This window comes from Opisthocomus hoazin, chromosome 4 (assembly GCF_030867145.1).
Source record: "Opisthocomus hoazin isolate bOpiHoa1 chromosome 4, bOpiHoa1.hap1, whole genome shotgun sequence".
In the NCBI taxonomy this organism is placed as follows: domain Eukaryota; kingdom Metazoa; phylum Chordata; class Aves; order Opisthocomiformes; family Opisthocomidae; genus Opisthocomus; species Opisthocomus hoazin.
Genome location: NC_134417.1, coordinates 74,113,504 through 74,138,614, shown reverse-complemented (window position 1 = coordinate 74,138,614; position 25,111 = coordinate 74,113,504). Strand labels below are relative to the sequence as shown.

Here is a 25,111-nt window from a genome sequence, read left to right as displayed (position 1 = left end):
CTCAGCATTAGTGTATTCCACAAATAGACTGCTTGTATGTCATTCCAGAGTCACATTTAGAGCCTTTTAATTATCTCTATGGTCTGACAGATTAACACAGTCATAATTATTTAGTTTTCCTATTTATTTTGTATTGACTTTCCCAAACATCCCCACCTTCCTGTATCAATTATTGACAAAAGCACTGCAAATGCTGAGACTCAGATTACAAACTCAAACTAATAAAAGAAACTACCAGCAGTTTAATAATAAGAGAATTTTTTACCTTCATTGTCATTGGAAAAATAATTAAAATGTGATCCCAGCACCCCAGAAGATTTTTTTAAAAAGACGCACACCATCTACTACCGTTATAGGATGATCTTGTCATTTATTAGCTGGTATCATGACTTCTGTGAGGCTTTTCTCACGGTATTTTTAATATCTAGGACTGACAATACCATCAGCCTAAAACTCCCTCTCTGTGCAGATATTTTCTGGCATGAAGTAGCTAGGTATACATTATATGATTCCCAGTTTCCTAACCCAATTCATATTCAATACACATCTCATAATATCAGCAAGCATTTCCATATTTTTCCAATGAACATGCCAAACAGCTATTTGCCCTCCCTTTCAAAAAGCAAATGACAGAATAATCCTGTATTTTATTTAAAGTGTAAAATCTAATGATATGACCTTGTATTTGCATTTTCAAGGTTTTACCTCAGGCGTGTGCTTTGCTATCTCTGTAATTAAAGTTGCACCATTTTTCTTGACACAATCATCTGAGTCCTTCAGGCATGTGAGCACAACTGGGAAAATTTCTGCTTCAACCACCAACTCTGCGAGATCCACTGAATGCTTGGCTATTTGGCTTAGAGCTGACAGCACCTGACACTAGTAAATAAAAATTGTTATAATATCAATAGTATACAAACATCCCACAACACACACTCCTCCTGAACACAAAAATCTATTGCATCAAGGAAAACAAAGCAGGATAGGGAAAACAATTACAGCTATTTTACAATTCACTGAGTCAATTCATGCACAAATATAATGGCACAGAACATTCACTGGCTCCTGAATAAAAGTTTCTCCTTTGTTTTATCCCACTCAAGCTTGCTATGTGTTAAAAACCCAAAAAATAAATATACACCATTTAAAACTACAATTTCAAATTTAGTGAAATCTATAGAAAGTATCTTTATTTGCGTAAGTTTGGTCTGTCAGCTAAAAATTCTTTAATATCAGGTCTATTTGTTTGAAGTGACATTTTTGTGTTGTCCTCTATTTCTGCTGGAGTAAGACAGAAAAATTATATTAAGAAACAATTTTTTTGTCAATTAAACTGGAGTCATTAAACCTTTGACAACAGCTGTTCACAGCAGATAGTACATTCTAAAATACAACAAAGCATTAACTGTTTTATAGTATAACCTTAAGTATGCAAAACCTTTTTTGTCACCGAATTGTGCAAATTTTATCTATAAAAAATACCTGCTGCGTTCTTCATACACTATATAATTCTAAAAAAATTTCATACCATTCACTTTAAAGATTAGTTTAGCTGTTCCTCATAGAACAGCAGCTTTTATCCAGTAGCTAAATCTGTGAGTATGTTCAGAACTCTTTGTCACTAACTATGTAGTTACATTTTTGTTAACGCCCAAAGCAAGAGCTTCCTAAATAAATATCCACATCAGTGTCTTTGATTCAGTATCCAGTAATGACTGGTATCATGGAGATTTAAAAAAATAATTTTTAAATGTACCTTCAGTTTAGCATCAGGGTTCAGGATCATCTGAGCTAAGTGAGCGATAGCTCCTGCATCCACTACTGTCTGTGCTAACTCTGGAGAATGCTTTGAAATATCACTGAGAGTTGAAGCAGCAATCCTTTTCAAAGCAATTTCTGGCTCCTGGATACAGAGCACTAAAAGAGGAACAGCTCCTGCATCCACCACAGCTTGTGACAGTTCTGTAGGTCCAAGGAAAGTAATTAAGTGAGTATGGGTGACTGACCCTTGTGCAAGCCATTTTTCACCCTGACAGATACAGCAAAGGAAAAAGGGGAGGGTGTAGTTCACTGTCTCGACATCTGCATTTCAAATCAGCCCTCCTGGTTTCATAAACCGTGTGGACCAATCCACAACTGAAAAGAATGCAGGTCAATAGATGGACCTCCATTTACATGCACACATTTGAGGTAGATTAGGCTGAAATGGTTTGTTATTCTGTTTTCTTTTTCTTTTTTTAAAGTAAGCAGATGTCAGCTGTTTAAACCCTGGCTATTCTACACTGATCAATAGGAAAGCATTTTATGCATGGCTAACAACAACACAGAAAGCCAAAGTACCAAAATTTTACCAACCACCTAATTAGAGAGCATTTTACCCTCTTTAAATGATAAGCAGATATTAGCATAGATCAAATGCCAAAAACAGAAATACAAAAAACATACGTAAAAGATTTCTCTTACATAAAAGATTGGAAAAACGGAACTTGCTGATCAAAACCAGGTTTTCCTACTATACATGGGACGAGACAGAATTTACACTTAAATAACATGAAAATGTTGTCTTACACAATTACACAACTGAGAAATATCATCAGTAGGATATTGTGTGCCTGAGATTAGTACAATATCCTTAACTAACTGCATCTTAACTTAAAAAAACAAACAAACAAAAAAAAAAACCAACAAAAACAAACTGAGCATATTATTAGCTGACACGGACAAAAATTATGCTATCAGAAATTCATTAGCTCTCTGTGTATGCAGCATTAATCACAGTCCTAAAATAAGAGTTACTGAATATCAGAAGCAAAATTTATACTATAACCAAGCTGTGCTATTTCAAAATAGTGTTGAAAAAGTGGTAAAAATTATGGGGGATTCAATAATCTATTAGGTTCTTAGTTCAGTTTTGCTACATCTTATTATGCATATCCATTATTATCTTTAACATTTATCTTGACTTACAGTACCATGGCAACATACGGCTGTTGTATTTCAAGACTCTAACTTAGCTTTTGATTTATATTCCATCTATAAAGAGATTTTCATACTAAGAAAAATATAGCATACTTCATTAAATATACATAGACTAATACAGTTTTTCATGAAATCTGTAAGTCATGTCATCATTACGTTGTTAATTTCCAAATAATGTTCCTGACCAGATTTGTTTTCAATTAGTGAGTTACAGCTACACACTCCAATACATGTGATAAGTCAAATATTTACACTGTATGTTATTTTATGATACAATATTTTAAAGAAAGTATAAATATTACCTCACAAAATTATAATAATGCAGTCCTTTCTAAACTAATACAAAATTAACCCTTCAAGGTTCATTTTTCAAATAACTATTTGACTGAACATGTAGAGTGTGCATCCCCCAAATACACACAAATCATAAGATTTCAACAAAACCCAGATGCTACATCTTCAGTTGTACAAATTTGAAATGAAACGTACCTGAAACGTATCTGAAAACAAACCCGAAAACTAGCTAATCAATATAAGTGGTATAAGGTACATTCAGCTTTTCATGGAAAAAGCCATTCTTGACTTCTTCAAATTGTATTTTATGCTGTACATTGACCGAGTGAAATACATCATGAACTACTGACCAACCGTCCAGATTAATCCATCTCACTGTGCCTCAGAAGCAACTTCAGAGCAACCAACTCAATTGCCTACAGTCTGCTAGGAGATACTAGTATCAGGAAAATCACATCAAGAGGGACAAGATACTACTAGAAGAACACATTTCCTTCATGCCTTATGAGCTGAAATCATGAAGTTCAAGTAGGGAGAGAAAGAGCAACACTTTAGGGTCACAGCTATGCCCAGGAATGCAAAAATAATCATAAAAGCTATTTTAAAAGAGAAAACTAAATCTGATTCAATTTAGATCAGCTCTTGCTGTTAGAAGTCTGATATCATTTAAATACTGATGGTTACTGTTGGTCATGGTTAATTAAATGGTTATTCTTCCAGTGGTGTTTATAAGGTTCACAGCTAATAACTTACCACATGGAGGGCTGGACCATGTGTCAAAAGACAGACAAGCAGTAAACAGACTGTCAGAAAAACAGAAAAGCTGGGGCAGCGACAAAAGAAAACATAGATCTTCCCATCATATTCTCCTGTAAACTCAGCTCAAAACTACACTTCTAAGTATTGATGATTCTATGACAATTGTAATTCTTTTTTCTCAAAAACAGGCTCAACCAACCTTCCCATTCAGTAGAACATCTTTAATTCAGACTGTACACCAAAGGATTCATGAAACTTTGCTATCTAATTACAAAACACAGACAGAGGTAAAAAAAATGAAGGCTGAGAAAGAGTTGAAGGAGAAAATACAGTTGTCAAGAAGAATTTTTTAAAAACAAATATTCAGTCAAAGAAGTTAAAAGAGCTAGAACAAATTACAAAAAGACTTTTCTGAACAGTATGCCAAGACTGCATTATAAGGGCAAACACAAGACCGATAGCTGAAGAGAAGTAAGATAGCAGAGAAACTAATTTATGAACCTCACTTAATTCCACAGAAAGTTATAAAAACTCGGGGCTTGGAACTTCAGTTTGGGGTGCAGCTCAAGGAACCTGTCCAACTACATGATGATGAAGTAGGACTTCTCCCTATGTGAGTGAAAGTACGAAATGCTGTTCTACATATGCTCAGGGACAAGAGAACTAAGACTCCAAACCCACCATAAATTAGTTGCTTTTGTACAGAACAGTATGAGGAAGACTTTAACAAACGGAGATACTGCAGACATGAAGACAGACTGACATGGAGGTAGAAGAAAGGCTGATAAAGAAAGACTCTGGAGTTTAAACTGTCACCAGTTCAACTAGAAGTTGTACTAGAGTTGTACTGATTTGTCTCAATACAAAAGTACTCATCAGGGACTAATAAATTAATTCAAAGTAAGTTGAGGCCTAGTCATGAGTTTATGTGATCAGGAAGAGTGGAAAGTGAATGAAGAGGAGTCAATACATACCCACTGAAGTCAATGGGAAGTCTTACAGGATCGATCTAAACTGGTCTAAGGTGTTACCAGAAAAAAAAAAAAAAAAAAATCCATGCTAACATTAACATGTTGGCAATAAGACTATGGATAAAAAAAGATTAAGGAGAAAAGATGGAGGTGAGAAAGCGAATGTGCAGATAGTCGCCAGAAAGAGAAAATCAGATCTGAACAAATGCCATCTTCACATAGTGGAGCACCAGCAAAGCCCTCTTTGCATGGAAGCAAATGCAAGTTTCAGTCCAGACCAGGGTTCTCAAACAGACCCTGCTGTGGTGGCAGGTGTATCCACAGGAAATCACAGGTTTTGACCAAAACAACCACCAATACTGTATTTTTCTGAGGACTGTGTGATCGTGTAATGGCCACATAGGAAGACTCTAATCCCCACAAGTAGTCCAAAGGCTGCACTTTAAAATCACAGGTTTATGCAGACCACTACAACCACAGTGCTACAGATTCCACTGGAACCAGTGGGAAAACCTTTCATGAGGAGAAGGATGGATGTCATTAATTGCGGGGCAAGGTTAGACCCTGGAATCAGGCACAGTTACTGCTAGACTCAGACCACTGAAGAGCTGAGCAATCTGGTCTAATCTGGTAGCTGACCCTGCTTTGAGCAAGAAGCTCTATTACGGACCTCACGAGGTCCCTTCCAAGCTGAGCTATCCTATGGTCCTAAGAGTACCACTGCATGACAGAAGATGAGCGTAACTCTGCTCTCAGCAATACGTTTCAGAATAAATAGTGGTGTTTATTTTTGTTTTCCTACCAATATACAATATGCTGAAGCAGGTAAGAGTCAATTAATAAATTACACCTTTTACGTAGGCAAAGCAAAAGGAAAGCTGAGTTTTTTGCACATCTCAAACACAAGAATTTTGCAGTTTAAAAGTAACTAAATATGGTATGAGTAAAAATTTTCATGGACCTGATGGTATTTCGATGGTATTCGAAACACTTGCACTTCTTTGCAAACACAAATAGTAGAAATAATGAATGGCAAAATTATAGCACACCGATCTGTGTACTTTGGAGTAAGATCAGCTCAAAGAGATCCTTAAGAAAGAGCAGAACTGCCAGAGCTGTTCCTAAATTTTTGAATCTGACCTGGCAAGATTTCAGTGTCTTGAAATCTCATGAGACCTCTGTCTTAACCTAAAATCTCACAGGTCTTCTGGAGACAGCTGTTCACAGAAGAACCCCTTTTTAAGAGATTGTTGCATGAAGACAGTAGGGAACTTGCTAACTAGAGAATGTTTTCATCAGGAAAAAACAAAAAAAAAAAGAAGTCGTGATTTCTCAAAATGGAAGCCTTTTCATGGGAACATACACCGCCATTCCTAGAGAGCAGCTTCACCAGGTCATGGACAGAATTTCTGATTAAAAGCAGAGAGATCCTGCCATTGCAAACTGTTATCACCAAATGCTGGAATCCTTTGCTTGCATTCGAGGAGACAGGGGGCTCATAACCTGCCTAAAACAGATCAGGATTTTAATCTGTCTCCCACATACATCCCAGACATATGGGCCAATTATTGAACTTTTCTTGCTGGGGCAAACAAGCCTCCCTACCCCCCCAGCATTTTCAGGAGAGGGGAAAAAAAAAATCTTGTCTTAATGTTGTCCCATTTTGGAACTGAAACAATTTTTGAAACCGAAAAACCTTTTGTGGGTGGGGAAAATCATTTCACACTCTATTTTTAGAGTTTAAGCTGCAATATGTGTCCACAGACAGTCAATGACAGAAAATCATAAATGCCAAATTTTGTCAACACAACCATGTGAGCGTAATCCAGAGTTTCTTGAACAGTAAACACCAGATGTTGGTAAGAACAGGTCCATCTATCTTTGTATCCCATTTCCAAGAATATCCTGTTGCAAGGGCATGCTTGTGGGAGTGTAAGAAACACACCATGCACAGAGTGGTCTTTCTTCAGTATAACTCCTCTAGTTTCAGTAATCGTTTTCCAGACTTCCTGTCACTGTGTTACAGAAGAAGGTAAATCCCCCAAACTGGCCATAGCTGGGCAGAGGAAGAACAATTTTTTTCAGAGTTTTTTTTTTGTTTGTTTATTTGGTTGTGTTGTTTGTTTTTTTTTTTAACTGATTACATCTAGTGATCTATCTACGTCCTGATGCATGCAGCTTGGTAGCACTCACAATTTCAACCTAATTTCTGAAAATGCTGTTCTTATTGCTGGTGTAAATTGACATAAGACATGCACCCATTCACTGTCAGTGAATAAATAATTCATAAACACAGAATAAAAATTTGTACAAGGATTTTGTTGTCTTCGATACTCCCACCCCACCTCCATCTTTGCAGACAATGCCATCACAGTGAACTGGATCACCCTAAAGATCAGCCAGCATTCATGCAGTGAATAGCAATTGAAGTGAGTCAATATTGATTTACTGACATAACAAAACTACATAAACGTTTATATTAAGAGTAACACAGACACACACTTACACTACACACATTTATACAAAGGAATGCCTTCCAATGACACTTAAACAAGTAACTTTCAGATAGAAGCAACAATTATTTTCCACCAAGGGCGGGATTCAGACCCAGAGACCAAAAGATAAAAGATCTTTAGCACACAGAGGTGCCTGAAGAATGAATTTGTTCCCCAGAAAAAGCAGTTTGTTAGGAAGGTGCTGACAACTTTGGACTCTGTCCCAGTAAGTTAACCCTCTCCGTAAGTGGGAAGGGGAAATACCCCATGCCTTCTACAGTCCAACACTCCATATCGATTAAAAAAAAAAAACTTCCAAATTCAGTCTGTGTACATTTTAGAGCCAAAACTAAACATAAACGCATGAGTTAATGTTATGATCCTAGAATAAGTTTCTTCAAACAATATGAACACAAGCCATTTCGCCCACCCTTTCCAGCCAGCAGTTTCTTCCCTCAATTCTTTGATTCATAGCTCTAAACTTTTTTTTACTTGAACTATATAAATAGCTGGTAAAAGAATTATCAACCACGTGGATCAGCTTTTAAATAGGAACACGACACTGCCAGCAAGTTATACAACTGCTTGTGAGACAGCGACGAACTGCTCGATACCGGATTCCTAGGATCTATTCCTGACTCTCAGAGAAGACTGGCCTACTGGCTAACAATACTACAGTCAGTGCGATGACTTTGGCATGCTCACCCGGCAGGCACTGCTGTAAGCTGAATGAAACTTGGTTCTGCCTAGGCTTCTCCATTTTAGCACGTATATAAAATAAGAACTAACGTTGAGAAACTTTGTTCCACAGTAACAGTTACACGATACATAAAGATTTGGAATTTTCTTCACGAAGGACAATAAAGCAGAGTGTCCTTTCCTGGCCACAGGCCCAAAGCATCTCCTCTTAGAGCACCTCTCATAACCGGCCACTGCTGGTGTCACACATGCCAGTTTCCCACAAAAGGCACAGCATTGTCAGACTGGTATAGTTAGAGTAGGTTTTAATTCCAAATTTAAAATTTTATAAGAGTAGAGAAGAAAAAGCATCTTGTTATATTTATGAATATTACAATTATGCAATTTATTGTAACTCTTACATAGCATTAAGCTGAAAGATAACACATGTGAAACCTGTTACCTTCATTGTGTCGGGCAATATACCCAAGCGCCCAAGATGCAGCTTCTTTGACTCCAGGGTCAAAATCTTCCAAGCAAATCACAAGCATTTCCAGTGCTCCACACTGAACTATTGCCTGAGCAAGCTGTGGAGAATGTTTACCAACTGCTCTTAGCACAAATGCAGCTGCTTTCTTGTAGAAACGCTATACAAATCAGAAAAGGGGAGAAAAAAAAAAAAAGCTTTTACAAACATTAAGTAGCTCAAAGCATAATACAGTACAGACATGCATAAACTAGGCTTTTTTAGTAGCAGCAATATCTCATACAGATCCAAGGCAGGACCACCAGACATCACACAATGAACCTTACTGTCCTTCTCTGAGACAGCTCATGATCTAAAATTTGCAGTAAGTGCATAAACAAACAAAAAAAATGAGAGGCCTAAAAGGATATAGGGAAAAGATAATAATCTAGATAAGTCTGTTTGTTTAAGTGAGTAGTGAATGATAAGAGCTGCAAAAACAATAACTCTTAACATATTTAACCAAATTACACAGGTTATGCGGGGCAAGCTCCTAAAATAATTCTACCTATCTGTGACACTGGCAAGGTTTCACAATTTCTAAGGTATATAACTTCACAACATCTCTATGAGAAAACATTGTTTATACTATCAAACAGGAAACAGAGGCACAGAGAACTAGATCCAACAAAAGAGTTTAGGATCTGAATCCTGAAATGCCTAAACATGGCCTAAGCCCCCAGCTAAGATCCTGAAAACCCATCCCCCCAAACACCCTACACTGGATGACCCTCAGTTTTGACTGGGCAGCATGTAATTCTGCGTGTGTCCAGAAACAGCTCACTTTTTCCAGGGCTAAGTAGCTTGAGATCTCTCTCACAAATTCAAGCAAAATGCAAGCACTTGGCTCTGTTCTAGCCATCTCCCTCAGTGCTGGACCAAATACATGTTTTGAGCATTATATATAATGTACGATGCTGCACACATCATAGGGTTCCACGTGAACTGCAGCGGTGCTTGTGGTTTCTTCTAAAAGCACAGTTAAAGTCGTCCCCCCAAAGTCACATTTCGGTCTCCTGCAGTTTCACAGCTATCGTTGGGATGTGGAAGCTGAAGATTAAATTTCTTCCTCTGCCTCAAAATCCAGAGCCCAGTTAAAGAACTCTGGCCACAGACAACTGTGTTGGGAGAAAGGCAGTTCAACTCCCTTTTGAAGGCACTGTGCAGCAATGGGTGCAAGATTCACTAGGACACAGATAACTTACTGCTCCGTCCTTGTGCCCAGAGCACGCTCTCCAGCCTGGCAGCTGACAGATCAGCCCTCCAGACCAGCTCTGGAGGGCTCGCTCTCTGTGCCTGCTGGCTTTAATCTCATTCCAAGATGCTGGATTATCCCTTACTCTGCATTGGTAGCCTGGGCACTTCACAGTGCTCAATTCCTGCTGTCAAGGGACTCAAAACTTAAACAATACAAAGCCCACATCCCTTTTGGACCAAGCCCAGAAAAACAACGAACCACGTGAGTGCTTTTGTGCATCCTGTGAGGTGCCCAAACACCTTCAAAAGTCTGATCAAAAGCACCGAGGTATGGCAGCAGAGGAGTGTCTACAACAGCTCCATGGGAAGCAAAACGGACCCCAGCCCTCTCCCCAGCCCTGGCAGGGATTGACACAGCATACCACATCCATCCCCCTGAACTCCTCTTCCCTCCAAGCACAACGGCCTTATCTATACCACTTGAAACTGTCCCTGCCTTGTGCTATCCCCTACACCATGCCCAGGCGTTGCTGAGTACTTTCACGGTTGGCATTGGCTAAAACCACATCAGCGAACACATTAAAGATTAAAGAGCACAGTCATCTTCTGGTGCTCAAACGCATGCCCTAACCCTCCGCAGTTCATGAGTGCTGATACAATTGCTTAATGCCAAACATCCAGTCTTCTAAGTCAAAGCCTACAAGCAGATACATTAAACATAATTTACAAGCAAAGCATTAAACATCATTTAGGGGGAACAGAAGTTAAGGGAAACAGTACAGGCAACTGGTCAAATCCCTAGCTAATGCAAGTCATAGTAAGTTTTGCTGAACTCAGTGAAGCTATAGTTGTTTACACCAGTCTATGTCTGTGCAAATACAAGTATGTTATTTCTATTAAGTGTAATTATGCTCCTGGCAAAGAAACACACTTCTTTGTTTTTATTATTCAAAATACATTTATTTACAAACAAACCATATTCACAGGCACAGTCAGAAAACACTGTAAAACTGTATTTTGCTCAGTTTAACTGACAAAACATTGATCTGGGATGCGACCCTGTAACTGTTCTCCATAAATCTGTAGAGTCAGTATTTACTCTGTGCTCAAAGAATCGGCTCCTTAAATACAGATGTTGGTACACAAAGAGTAAGTGGAATGGAAACGTATCTGGGTTGGGGGTTTTTTTTGCCTATGGGAAGTCACAAACTGCATGCATTGCTAAACTCTGCATGAACTGGATAATGAGTTTCCTTCACTTGCCCTCAGTCACCAAGGCATAGTAGGCTTTCCATGACCTCACACTAATCTTGCTGCTGCCCCAAGTGATTCTGAATTACAGCCATCTCGATGTAAGCACAGCACGGGCAGTAACATGGAAGAGATAAATCAGGGTACTCAAGCTAATTTAGTGAGGGTTTTGAGTAGTAGCAGGGGGGTAGTTTCCAAACCAAAACAGAGGATAAAGAGTTTTGTTCCCCTTCTTCCCTTAAAAATAAAAATAAAATAACCAAAATAGTTACAAACTTGTTTAACTAAAACCTTAACTTTCCTTCCATACTATACCAGTATCTTGACACCAATTTCTTTAGCTTTTTTTTTGTTTAAGATTAATTCTATAGGCAGTGACCTATATGCACAAAAAAATATGCAATGAGCACTTACATTCACGTTTTCCTTAAAAGACTGAAAATGAAAATACATATAGTTTTCCAAATTATATTTCCACTCAAATCCTACTTCTCCTAAATCTAATAAATCAAAACTGCAACCTAAGTATGGCTGTGATGCATGGCCAATGCACTTAACCCTCAGCTCTCTCTTTCCAGTTATTAGAAATACTTTCAAATAAGGTTCCTGTTAATCTAGGTTAGGATCACTGGAAAAATCAAAGCTGCAATACAAGCAAAACCTGAAGAAAAATGGCAAGAAGGAAGAAAAGGAGACCACTACATTTATTTACATTGCCACTGTGACTTCACTTTTTTTGTTTGTTTGTTTCTGACAAACACAAAGATGAAAACCTTTCAGCGTATTTTCCTGTGTCAGTAGTTTGATATTTCTCATGCTACAGATTTCAAAAAGGCTATGTTTGGAAATATTAAATATTTCATTACAAAACTTCAGTGTTTTATATGTATTCTACAAGTGTTTGGCATTATCAACAAATCCTAGTCAATTATCACTACAGCTTTCAAATTGTCTCATTTTTAAACAGGGATCTTTCATAAAGCATCACTCAATATTTTAGAAACATAACAGTGCCATGAATATATTTCCTATAGTGCACTAAAAGGTAAGATGATATTTTAAAGTCAAGCTTATTTGAAGTCACACTTAGGCACACAGTACACATTGGTCTCTCAGGGGTTCAAACACACATGCTGTCTCCGACTTCCGCGCAATTACTGCTATATTGGACTAACAGCAGACAGCTGATACAGAAAGAGTTCCCTTTTCCTGTGCAATAGTTAAAAAAATGATTACTTAAGAAAACAATGATGCCTTACATTCTGCTCAGACAATGAACACACGAGCTGTGGAAGAATGTCTCCCTTCACGACTGCCTCTGCCAGGTCATCATTATAATTGGCAAGTCTCCCAAGAGCCAAAGCAGCAGTGTGTTGAATATTTGGGGCGACATCCAGCAGAAGAGGCCTCAGCAAAGATATTACACCTGAGTTACACCAGGAAGAGAAAAGCCCATTTGGTAAGTAGAAATTATTTTCTAGACATTTGCCTTTATTCATAAAAATCCATTAAATTACTCTTCCAGGTACTAAGAACTTGTAGGAAATCCAGACGTTCCACTGAAATGAAGTTGGCACTTGGATAGCATTGCTGATCCACAGCAATGTTTCTGCCCATTTTTCATAGGTACAAAACACTTCTGAAACATAAAAAAAGTCACATGTAGTAACAAGCTACATTCAAAGATCTATAAAATACATGTCTTAAAGTATACACAAGAAAATAAGGTATATTCAAACATATATATAACACGTGTTAAAGTACACACAGGAAACTCCATCTTGTGGTCCTGGCGAGCCGACGTTGGCACGTCACTCACTCAGCATAACAGCAGAACCTCTACATTGAACTACACCAAACTGCATTTCATCTGTCATAAGCCATGACTGATCTGGGGATCAATATCCATAATACACTAGACTCCAGACAGAAGAGTTGAAGATTTTCTTATCATGTTATTATTTGTGATGTGTTTTCACTGGTGAGTCCACAGTGTACCAGATAAACATGAAAGAATAAGCAAGTCCACTCTCTTTCATTGTCAGTGAGGTAAGCAGCTGTGACATAAACCATTAGCGGTTACAGCCTAAGAAAGTCCTTCCATGGGTAAACATCTGGCTAAAAATAGGAAGTGGGAGGAGCAGGCTTTCCATTCTTGCAATAGGAGGGAGGAGGTCACAGCGCAGTTCTGCAGGCCTCCGTGCTGGGACACGTGCCAGTATTCATCAGTATTCATTCAGTATTCATCTATGATCTGGAACAGCATGAACAGCGAGGTGAGACTTTGCCAGTGACTCACAGTTATTCAAGGTAGTGCCAATGCGGGAAACCATGAGGAATTAACAGACTAAATGACTGCATAATAAAACGGCAAGCGAAATGGAACACATCTGGGGAAGCCAATCCCAGCATCGCACATGCAGGACTGGACCCCAAGCAGCTCACTGCCACCCAGGAGAAAGATCTTGATGTTAGAACAAACAGTTCTGTGGAGACACCAGCTCACTCATCAGTAGCAGAAAAGAAACTATACCCACAGAAGTATACAGAGCGCTCAGGATTATTTGGAAAGGAAAAGAGGCCAAAACTGAGACTATCACTATGCTATTGTATAAACCTACCCTGCATTTAATACTCTCTGCTAGAGCAGAACAGGAAAAAGTTCAGTGAAAGGCAACAAGGATGACCAAAGATGAAACTCTGTATGTGGAAGCACTCCCTCCACTTAAACGAAGACTACTCAATAGGGATTTAAGTGACATCCACATGGCTACATAAAGAGCATGATTTGTAAAGTCTGGGAAGGGAAAAATACTTGTACTGTGATTCCTCCGAAGCACTGTCCTTGTACCAAGCAGTTGCATAAATTAATACTTCCGAGTTACATACCTCTGCCAGAAAGCAATGCTCTCTGAAGGTGCAAGAGTGCTACAGTCAGAAATCTCTGTATCAGCTGTCTCAGTCCTTTCCACTACTTTCTTTTTTTGCTAACAAATAAAGATTTAGCTGTGTGACTGTGGAAGAAAGTAACATTTCCCTTCTCCAGGGCTCATGCGGTTCTCAGCAGCACCAAACAAAGGTCTTTTGGTGTGACAGTCACACAACAGTGGGATCACTGCCTAATGGCAGATGACACCCAGATGTGTAACAGGCACACCATGAAGAAAAAGCTGAGGGCCTTAAGACAAGAGGTAGTCCAAAGGGATGGAGGCTATAACAAGTTACACTCATAGCATACTTTGGTGTGGAAGAGTACCTTGGAAAGAAAAAAGTTGAGCAGCACTGTAATTCTCAGAGAATATTTTAAATCAAATCCAAATTGCTCCCAGCAAGAAGAAAATAGCCTGATAATCTACAGATGGCTCTGAAAGAGTGGTGGGGTGGTAAAACTAACCATGGAGGCCATGCTGACCACTAATGAACGTGGTTCTGGGAAGGTCAATACTCCAGACAGAAGCTGCACTGCCATGAGAGGTACAGCCTCCCAGGATGTTCACAAGTCATAATAACACACGTCTCAGGGGGGCACGCAGTCAAGGGTAAAAAGCAAAATGAAATTGTGATGTCTAACAGCACTACAGAAGCACCAAAAACAGCTCTGTAACATGCATTAATTGAACACGTACATGCAGAACCTATGGAAATAGGTCTGTAGCACAGCTGGGGCCTGCTAACACTTCTATCAAAGCCACTGAGCGCTGAAAGAGGCCTCCTGTGTACCAAAAGACAAAAGCCAGACCCTCCAGTATCGTAAGATCAATGTGAATTCATTTAGCACTTTGCAGAAACCACTATTTCAGAACATGGTGATCACATTGACATGTTCTCACAAACTCTCCCAAATAGCAAGTATGGTCTCATTAGCAAGTTATGCTTCATATCAAAATGCATTAAGTACTTTATAAGACAAATTAAAAGCAAAACCAAAAAAAAAACCCCGCGAGCTGGGGCCAAATCTGTCTGTAGTGAGCTACCTTCTAGCAAGTCACCTGCACCCTCTACGGGAGAGCATTTTCTTGTCCTTCCCTCTAACACCAGTTGCATGGTCAAACAACTGCTGAAATTCCTAAGGGGACCTCATGCTGTACTGACTCCTTACACTCAAGGTGTTTCAGTCAAGCAGGAACAGTTAGAAGCAGTACACTTGCATTTAGTGTACAGATACTACATCTGAGCCTTTAACTTGAGATAATACAAAAACAAGATTATTTAATAAATAAAAAAGAGAAAGAAAAAAAAATTAGTTTTACTGATGTGAAAGAGACTGTTAGAAGTGGTTGGGGGAGAGGGAAATGAACACTTCAGTGTACAGTGGCCCGGCCCTAGAAAAGCCAAGAGCCTGATGGGTGGGACATTCAACCAGGATGTGGCAGACAGTTCAGTACTGGTGATGGTCTCAAAATCCAGTGACATTTAAACAGAGTAGAATCACTCTACCAAGGAGAAACCCATGAGCTAGATCCAGATCACGTGACATGTTTCTGGCCTGCATGACACACCTAGACACCGCAAAACGTAAAATGACATTTAAGGGAGTTTACATACACATACGTTTTGAGTTGTCCCAAGTATGAGATTCATATCACTTGCATTTTCAAGATTAGCTTGCACGGATTTCACTTTTAGACTATGCTAAAAAGCTTTGAGCCTGAAAATGCTTCCAAGCAGCATGCCTCCCCATGACCAATACCATTCTTTTCACTTGACTGTAATATAAACCATGTGAAGCCTGGTGATGGCATTTAAGTGTCAGCACAAAACATTCTACTGCAAATTATTTTAGATGATGAGACTGAAGGTAAGGAAAGAGATGAAAAGTGAAATGGAAGTTACTGTTTAAAGACACAAGATGCTAAAACAGGGTTGAAAAAACAGTGAAAGGATGCGAAAGGTTTAGAAATAATAGAAACTGTGCTGATCCTCAAGGAGAATATATTTTCCCAAAGAGATGTCTGAATGTGAGAAAAGATAGTGAACAAATAATTATCATGACAAGAGCTCTGGTGGAACAAGAAAAAGAAAAATCAATTCCTGTTGCTGTACAAGCCTTATATTGACATCAAATTAACTGAGAACGGAGAGAAGTGTATAGGCCTAGATTATGCCTGTACATTGAACATAATTAAAAGCTTCTACATCTACTTCCTACATTCTCTAAAACGAGTTTCTTTCTCTGCATCAAGCCACTATCCATCATCTCTAACTCCTCTGCAAGACCAAATGCTTGAGGAGATTTCACCATTGTCATGCTTTTTACATCTTCAGCAAACTGAGTATTTATCTCTTTACAGCACTTTGAAAGCAGCTACATAGAGGTTACATGGTCTTCACTAAAACATCTACAGGAAAACCAAGATGTCTACCTTTCCTTCTACAACTTTTGAAGACAGTGCTGGAAAGGACAGATGCGCTTAACACAGGAAAAGGCTTTCCTGTCCAACCCAGCTCTTTCTCCCAGAGACAGCTGCATTTGGTGAGCTCCTCAGTTTGACCTCTTCACTTCTTTTGACTGTCCTGTCTACAGCAAAGTCTACCCATCTTCTCCAAAGAGGTCCAAGCCAGGATCCCTATCAGCATTTTGAATTACATTCAAATTTCTTTAACATTATCCTAAGGCAGGAAAATAGGTAAGAACCTTCCAACAACTACCTTTTACCTCTGCCATTCACTGAAGCGAACGGGGTCACATAGAGCAGGGAGTAGCAGCGTCTTGCTGCCAAAAACATTTGGAAGACCACCAATGAGTTCTCCTAAAAAGCCACTTGTGACAGAAGTAGGAAATTCATTAACTAATTCAAAAGCAGCAACACAGAAAGTAAACTACAAAATACAGCATTTAGACCATTGGACTAGATTTGTTTTGGAAGAGTTCCCACTAGCAACTCAGAAACAGACTAACAAAGAATAACTGCCAAATATTCTCTCTTGCATCACACAACCCTGACCGACCTTGGGCAAGGAACGATCCCCCTTTCTATCCTCAGTTTCCCACTCAGATCCGTCTCAAAGAATGCCACGCTTTAGAAGCTGAATCACCCTTACACACACTTCTCAAGTGGAGCTGTTGAGCACAAGCCTGATGCGCTTTCTTTTAGGAAGCAAGTGCTGCCTGCTGCCTATCTGGAGAGGGGAAAAAAAAAAACCAAACCACACTCAGGGCAGCAGCAGGTTACAAGTTTTTTCATTCCAAGTTTCTGCAGCCAAGCAGACAGTCTCTATTCTGGAGACAGCAATCTTCATTTGGTCATTTTGGTTTCCTGGGGAAAACCACCTGGAAGCCACGCAGAATATCTCTACCCTCCTTCTGCCCTCGCCAAATCCTTGTCAAACTTGAATAGTCACAAGTCAGAGAAACATCGCTCTACATTTCAAATTCTCTCCATTTCTGCACCTGAAGATGACCACTTCTACCCTACTGTCCTTCCTTAAAAACAAAATTTATTTCCATTTTAAAATGTAAATGTGGAAAAAAGTCATTCTACACTAGTGTTGTCTCTGGACACACTCTTATCTTCAGGATGCTGTCCTTCTAATTCATGCTTTGGATCAAATACAACATTCTCTTCTCATTTTTGTGTGCTACCTGTTACACTAAGAACATTCATCAAGCTAAGGCTAGCACTCAGACATTCATCATATCACCTTGATTTTTCAGGGCTCCTGATGTCAAATTCAGCTTTTAATTCATTTTTTAACAAGAAAATAAAATGGAAATTTATTTCTGCCTCACCCTCGCTCCCTATCTTCAACTACCCTTTCCTAGAAGCAGCACAGCAGTGAGTTTTAAGTAGAAGACTTAAAACAAATTCCCCAGAATAGTGAAAGAGAATTTTCACACTCACTCGTCTTGACACAACCTCTTCTAGAGACAACGCAGTACACACGTCTCAAGTACGTACTCCTCTAGTGTGACTCGCCCCAAGAAAGGGCTCCTCACTGCGATGGTTCCATGCACAACACAACTACAATCTTTCAAATATCAAAGGGAACATAAATACAGTTTCCTAACAGAGACTCTGGGTAATCAAGTAATTCATACAGCAGTCATCAGACGGTGTGGGACGTAACGCAGATTCCGTTTGACAGCGGGGCTGGAGATCTCTGAAGGATCAAGGAGCAGTAAGTTTCTCCTCCTTAAAAGCTGATCTGGCTGATCATTTTCCAGACCCTGTTTCTGCATTAACGGAGCAGAACTACTCCTGTTCCAAGATGACCGAGTTTCCGAAAATGGCCCTCACGGGGCTAGTTAGTGGCCACCACTCAATCCTTCACAGACACACAAAAACCAAGGTGGTCACAAGGAGTTGCTTCTTGTTAATGGCCCCTCGCTAAGACGAGGCAGGAGTTCCCAATAAATTCTGGCTTTGAAATTTCTACTTGCAAATCTCTTCCAAACACGCCAGGAGACTGAGAAGAGGAAGAATACTGGAGCAGCTGAGCTGTCAGCTGACTGAGTTACAGAAAATGCCAGTACTCCAGCTTCAGCTACATTTACTTTCACCTTCTCTTGTCATCTCTCTGGTACTTTCCTTAACACATTGCCACCTTCTTCCCTTCACCAAGGACGACGACATCGTCAAGCCTCAGAGAAAGCCACTCTCCTCACTTGATCTACTACAACTGAAAAGATAACCTTTTGCCTTTCACGCCACATTGCATACTTCTCTCCCGCTTCTCCTCCCACTAAAGCTCAGTAAAGCTTTTAACTTGAAATAAAAATAATTTTTAAAAAAAAAGAGGGTGCATAAACTCAAATGTTGAAACTGGCTACATGGGGGCACTGGAGTCTGTCCATGCATATCCACGTGCAAGATCCAGACAGGGCAAGAACAGATGCTTTAAGGGAACAGCTCATTTTCTGCACAGCTGACTCAAAAGCCATCCTCCCTACTCACCCTACGCTCCCACCAGGCTTTTTACAAAGCACTGTGACATCTGAGCACATTCTTTCATATTATTTAAAACGTGAACTGCATCCTGAAATCCCTTCCCAGAGTCTGAGCCTCCTTACACTGGGCCAAGTGTCCAACCACCGCATTTAAAATAGGTACACGTAAAATACATACACTAGGAAGCGAAGTTGAGGAAAGCACAGGCAAAAAGACTCAATGTAACTGGATGAGAGAAATAAATTTGAAAAGCCTTTTCTCAAAAATAAAGACTCCTAAAACTACTGCAAAGATCTGGGAATACAGCTTTTAAAACCCATGGCCAGTGGAATAGCTCTGGAGCCAGGAGAGAACTAACGCTCATGACATCACCCTCTACCTGCATAAAACCAGACCATGAAGTAGGGGGAAATCTGCCATGCCACAAGGGTTTGTGACGGAGCCCTAGCCTGACACAGACAAGCCCTGCCCCTAAGCTACAGCCTCTTGCCAACATGGATTGTGAGGAACAGCTACAGGAAAAGATGCCCAGAAGTAAAAGAGGAGGAGAGGACCTCAAAAGTAGCTTGACACCAGACAGAATGGAAAGGAGACCTAGGCTCAGCATTGTGGGCTGATGGAGCGGGAGGACAGTTGGAAGAGGTTCAACTGGGAAAGGGTCTTCTTCCACACTGACGTTTTGGAACTTTCCTGGAACCCTGCAGACTGGCCGGCAAGTAGATAAAGCAGAGGAACAGAAGTTACCTGTCCGAGATGATAAAAATCCCCCCAGCAGCAATGACAAGGGACCCCAGGTGCGTGGGGTCCCGGTACACAGAGTCCCAGGGCAACACACAGGCTGCCAGACCACACAGTTTCACATTTCTTTTTCGATGTTCTAGACTCAGCTTTCCCTATGAGTTCCACAGCCATTATGCTTAAGAATGTGATCAGCCCCAAGAAATGGGTTAAAGAGCTGAGCTTGTAACATCTTTAAAGTCAAAGGCTAAAGTTGCAAGACTAAACTGTTTCTTAATCCCAATGATATCCTTAAATAACTTGCAAATTAAAAGCAACGATCCCATCACCACAAGGTCTAATGCAAAATAAATACATAAAAATTTAGTTCATACTATGAGAGGATAAAAAAAATGAATACCCAGAAGTAATTCAAGTCTTATTCTGATACATTTATGAATACTGAATTGTAAATGCCTCTAAAAAAAATCAAAACAAAACGTTATTTCAGAGGGACTATTTATTTACAGAGCGCTGCACTTCACAAGGCAGACGAAGAAAGAACTACACTCTCAGTGACCACCACTCTTCGAAACATACTGGAACCAGTTCAGATTTTCTCCTTAATTTTCTAGAAGTCAGAAAGCTGCCTAAATCTCACTGCAAGAAAGAGAGCTCAAGTACATCTGCTGTTATAATTGAAAATAGTCTGTTTCTAGGACTTTAAATTTTGGAAGGATGAGGGAGTGTGGAGCTCAATAATGCATTCCAGCACCAAACCTCAAGAGCTTTAGCTGCCAAATGAATAGATCCATTTTTAAAGAATATGTTTAAAACCGTTACTATCAAAGTAGCTTCTCCCATTAGTCAGCAGCCCTCCAGAAACAAGATTTCATAAATTAATTGTCTGTCATTGTTCAAAGCATATATTTACTAAATGGAAAAAGTTGAAGAGTTTTGGAGAGGATTTTTTTCCCAAGTATCCATTAACAAAACATTCAAACGACAAATCCCATGATTATTATTGATGGTAGTATTTAATCATAAGGAAGAACCTTATCAAAGCCAACCACAGAGTTGGAAAACACACAGGCAGGAATGAGTCCTGACAAAAGGATTTCTCCGATCATTCCTTGCAGGTCCCCGCCACCAGAAAGCTGCTGAGCTCCCAGGCACCAACGCCCCAGGACACCCCTGACCAGGAGAGAGTCAGTGCCGTGTAAACGTGTCAAAGTCCGGAGCCAGATTCCAGTTTCCTGGTCACAACCACCTCTGTGATCTCTGCTCAGTGGGAAAGGCAGCTCTAGAGCCTAATGAGATACCGAGGCCTCAGAAGAGAGATACCCTAGGAAAAGCTGGGTTCCCTGTTGGCCCTCTCTGCCCTTCTTTCCAGCTTGCCACTTCCCATCAGTTTTCCTTAGGTCATACACAGGAGTCTCCACAATAATGGTATCTAAAGGTTTCTCAACAGCCAAGCCAGCGTAAGAAACTCCCACCTCTGGTCCTGGCCGCTTGCTCCCCTCGGTGCTGCAGTCTGCCATCTCCTCACCTGCAACAGTACCACTGGTTGTACCTGGTTTAACACCACAGAAGCAGGGCTTACAGTGTAGTAAAGAAACATTTTTTTAAACACACTTCCATCTTTCACAATGTTAGCACGGCTTCCAGAGATACCTCCACAAAAAACAAGGTCTCAAACTAGTATTTCTTTTCCTTATAGGATGTTAAGTATTCACTCAAAAGGACTTCTAAAAATGGGACCAAACAATCTATTCCTTGAGTACTGAGCTCTCACTGCTGCCACTCTGAATTTTGGATACTCCAGGAATATAAATCAAGGCAAATAATACAAGAGTACGCTACGGTACATCTTAAAGGCTTAATTTTGTTCAAATTCAAGTCACCATTACCTTACCTTCTGCTTCAGCCAGGAAAAGACTAAACCCTGACAACCTTTGAGATCTAACCCAAGAACTCCGCAAGGTGTCCCTGACTCCTAAAATTAACAGAAAATAACATCAGGCAAAGACTTCCCACATCTTCTTAAAACAGCGATCTCCCCAAGGGATAGCTAACTTTCTTTACTAGAATAGAAATGGGGACCCAATCTTTCATATAAGAATTTTATATACAGTTTTTATATATGGATTTATACCGAGACACACGTATAGACAGACATCTTTCTTTCCCAAATCATTGCTCCAGAGCTTACTAGATCAAGACCATAAAAGCTACACCGGTTATCTGCTAGACAGCTATGTCTCCAAATATTTGTATAAGCGCTTTAGAAAAGGATCGAATCACATTTCATTTGGTGAGAGGTTTTAAAAACCACTCGATCACATTTCACTTAGGAGGAGGTTATAAAACCTGTATCTAGCACATCCAGAAAAGGGCAAAAAACAACAGCTACCATTTAACTGTAATGGTACTTCATTAATTAATGGTAATTAATTAATAACTATGAATCAGTTTTAAAGGCATAGGCTGGGGAAGATGGTAAAATATTTGTGGGCCTCAGCCATTCAAACAAACTGTACGAGGAAACACTGTATTTGCAGACATCTTCTCTAGCATCTGAAAAACTAAAGCCCACGGAAAAACAGCTCAGTACCAGAATGAGCCAAGAAGGATGACAACCTGCGCAAATACATGTTGCCACATTACTGCCCCAGAGCCTGATCCTTGTAAAATTAACCTTCAGACCAACGCCGGCGGTACGCGGAAGGAAGTTTCAGGCCTCCGAACTGCTTGTTTCTTCTGCACAAGTAACAAATCAATTCTGAGGTAAAGGTACCAACCAGATTACATCAAATAATTATTTTAAGAAGAAATACAATGTAATTAAATTTAGCTTGGCACTTTGTTCGTTTTCTTAAAATAGAAAAATTCTGCATTTTTAAAAACATTGCACTGTGAAAAGCCTGTCTAGATAGGATCTCTCTGTGTGAGCAGCTAAAAACCAGAACTGTAAAGGGTCACAGAGGGACCTCTTCTTACAAATAAGACATAAATTATTCCTACGGCCAAGACGTCCCTTTGGTAAACACAGATCATTTGTATAAACTAAAGCAGTGGCATTAACTCACTGAAAGATCAAAAAAAAAACCTCAAGAGGCACAGCAAGGTAATACAACAGGCCTGGTGTCAACGCGTCACTCCCATAATCCAAGCAACCGTTTCTTAACACGAATTTAAGTGACAGATTTCCAATAATATCATCTTAGTAAAGAGTTGTAAATACAACAACAGAAAGCTGAAAGTATTTACATGACTGGTTTTCTTTGTCTTTGTTTGTTTGTTTCATCCCATCCTATCTGAGAAAAGGCTTGACAGCTTCACTAGACTTGGGAAACCGGGTTTAAAAACAAAATCAAGGCAGACCAAAACATAATCAATTCACGAACACCATCTGGTAAACCAGCTACCGACTCACAGCACTTTCTCGAACTGCCTTCCAGGTAAGCAGTTACCCAGCACCTCTTTTTCCCCTTCCAGGCTCAGGAGCTCGGGACAAGCGGAGCGGGGCTGCTGCAAGCGCTCCCGCAGCTCCCGTCTCCCACAGCGCTCCACTTGGATCGCGACAGCAACACGACAACAGCGAATCCCTCCGAAACGGAGCACATCTGCTGGCGGAAAGCATCGGGGAGCTTAGGAGCAACTTGTAAAAAACCAGCATAAAACCAGTTGCACTTAAAGTCGGTTTTCCTCGGCAAGGCAGCGCCGGCTTCAGCGGGAATCCCACTTTCTGTACTTTACATAAAGCTACAGCGGGAGCCGGAGGAAGGAAAGGCAGCAGCGGGTTTACATGGAGAAATCCTCCCTGAAACAAACACAAGTTACGAGAGCGCAGCCAGTGCCATCCACCTCGGCACAGGCGCGGGACCAACCCCGCGGCGGAGCGGGGCAGCCGGCGGGCAACCGGCCTTCCCACCGCCCCGCGGGGGCTCGGCGAGCCCGGCCTCCCGCCGCGGGGCCCGCGACCAGGCCCGTCCCGACGCGGGGGGGGGGGGGTGTCCCCGGCCCGGCCCGGCCGGCTCCGGGGCGGCGGGCCCGTACCTGCGTTTCGGAGGGTCTCGACGTTCTGCGGCCGGGCGGCGAGCTCGGCCACCTGCTGCACGAACTGCGTCCGGGCGCGCTGGTACTGCTCGAAAACTGCGGGCGGCAGCGCCGGGGCAACCGGGTTAGCGGCGGGGACACCCCGTCAGCGCCCAGCCCCGGCCCCGGCCCCGGCCCCGGCCCCGGCCCCGGCCCCGGCCCCGGCCGCCCCGGCCTACCTTGCAGCACCTGCCGCTGGCTCATGGCGGCGGCGCGGCGCACTGCGCGCCCGCGCAGGGCCGCGCTGTGTACCCGTCGCTCTGGCAACCGGGCGGAAACCGGGCGCCGCGGGGGGGGGGGCGGGGCCACGCCCGCGCCGCCTGTGACGCCAGCGCGCCCGCCCGCCGCGCGCCGCCCCGCAGCCGTGCCCGGGCGCGTGTTAAACGCGCATCGGTGCAGGCCGGGGTGCGGGGTCGGTTCTGTACTGCGGCCGTGCCACGGGCCCCGCGCAGGCAGCCGGTGTTCCCGGGACCCGCCCGTCCCGCAGCGGTGGCTGCTCGGGCGCCGGGGCTGGCGGCCGGAGCGGGGCCTGCGCGTCCCCGCAGATGTGCGGGAGCGCCCCGCGGCCGGAGCGCCTGGGCGGGACGCGCTGCTCCGCGGGCTGCCCCGTCCCGCTCCGGGGCCCGCTGCGTCCCGCTCCGGCGCCCGCTGCGTCCCACTCTTTGCCCGGCAGCTCCGGCGGGGTTCCGTCCCGCCCCCCCCCTCCCGCTCCCTGAATGCGGGAGAAACAGAAAGGAAGAAAAAAGAAAAATAAGGGCGGCCGGGGGGGGCTTTCATTTTAATTTTTTTTTTTTTTCCCCTTTCTTCCTTGCCGCCGCCGCGCCTCCCCTCCCCGGGGATCTCCGCTGCCGCCGTGCCCCGCCGCGCCAGCCCACGCCGGGGTTTTTCCGCGCCGCGCTGCGGGCCCCGGGCGGTGCGGGCAGGGGCGAGCTCGCGGGCGACAGCTCCGGGGCGGCCGAGGGAGCCCCATCCCGTGCGGTGCCGGCGGGAGGGGCAGGGTCTGCTCCTGCCGCGCACCCGCACAGCGCCGGTAACGCGCCCGCCCGCCCCACGCAGATGCCTTCTCTCCCCCCGAGCGCGGGGGTGGGCACCGGGGGGGGGGCGGCCCGGCAGCACCCCTGCCGCCTTGCCAGGCGCAGGTACAGCTATTCCTCTGCCCCATACCGCTATTTTTAAATTATTATTCCCCCCCCGCAGCAGACTGCCCGCGCCCCGCGCACCTTGCTGTACGGACGGTTTGCGAATAATTCTCTCCAC

General features: G+C 42.2%; 1 protein-coding gene across 1 annotated transcript in view; it reads right to left on the bottom strand.

The window, feature by feature from the left end:
- SPAG6 (sperm associated antigen 6) overlaps positions 1 to 24,130 on the bottom strand; it is a 37,798-nt gene extending 13,668 nt beyond the window's left edge. Inside the window, exons 1-6 of the mRNA XM_075419511.1 lie at positions 24,034 to 24,130; positions 23,816 to 23,911; positions 12,410 to 12,576; positions 8,640 to 8,823; positions 1,757 to 1,962; positions 706 to 879 (exon numbers count right to left, since the gene is read on the bottom strand). Coding sequence (XP_075275626.1) covers positions 706 to 879; positions 1,757 to 1,962; positions 8,640 to 8,823; positions 12,410 to 12,576; positions 23,816 to 23,911; positions 24,034 to 24,058 — 852 coding nt within the window. The 5' untranslated portion in view covers positions 24,059 to 24,130. The remainder of the gene's footprint in view (positions 1 to 705; positions 880 to 1,756; positions 1,963 to 8,639; positions 8,824 to 12,409; positions 12,577 to 23,815; positions 23,912 to 24,033) is intronic.
- Positions 24,131 to 25,111: the final 981 nt, after the last annotated feature.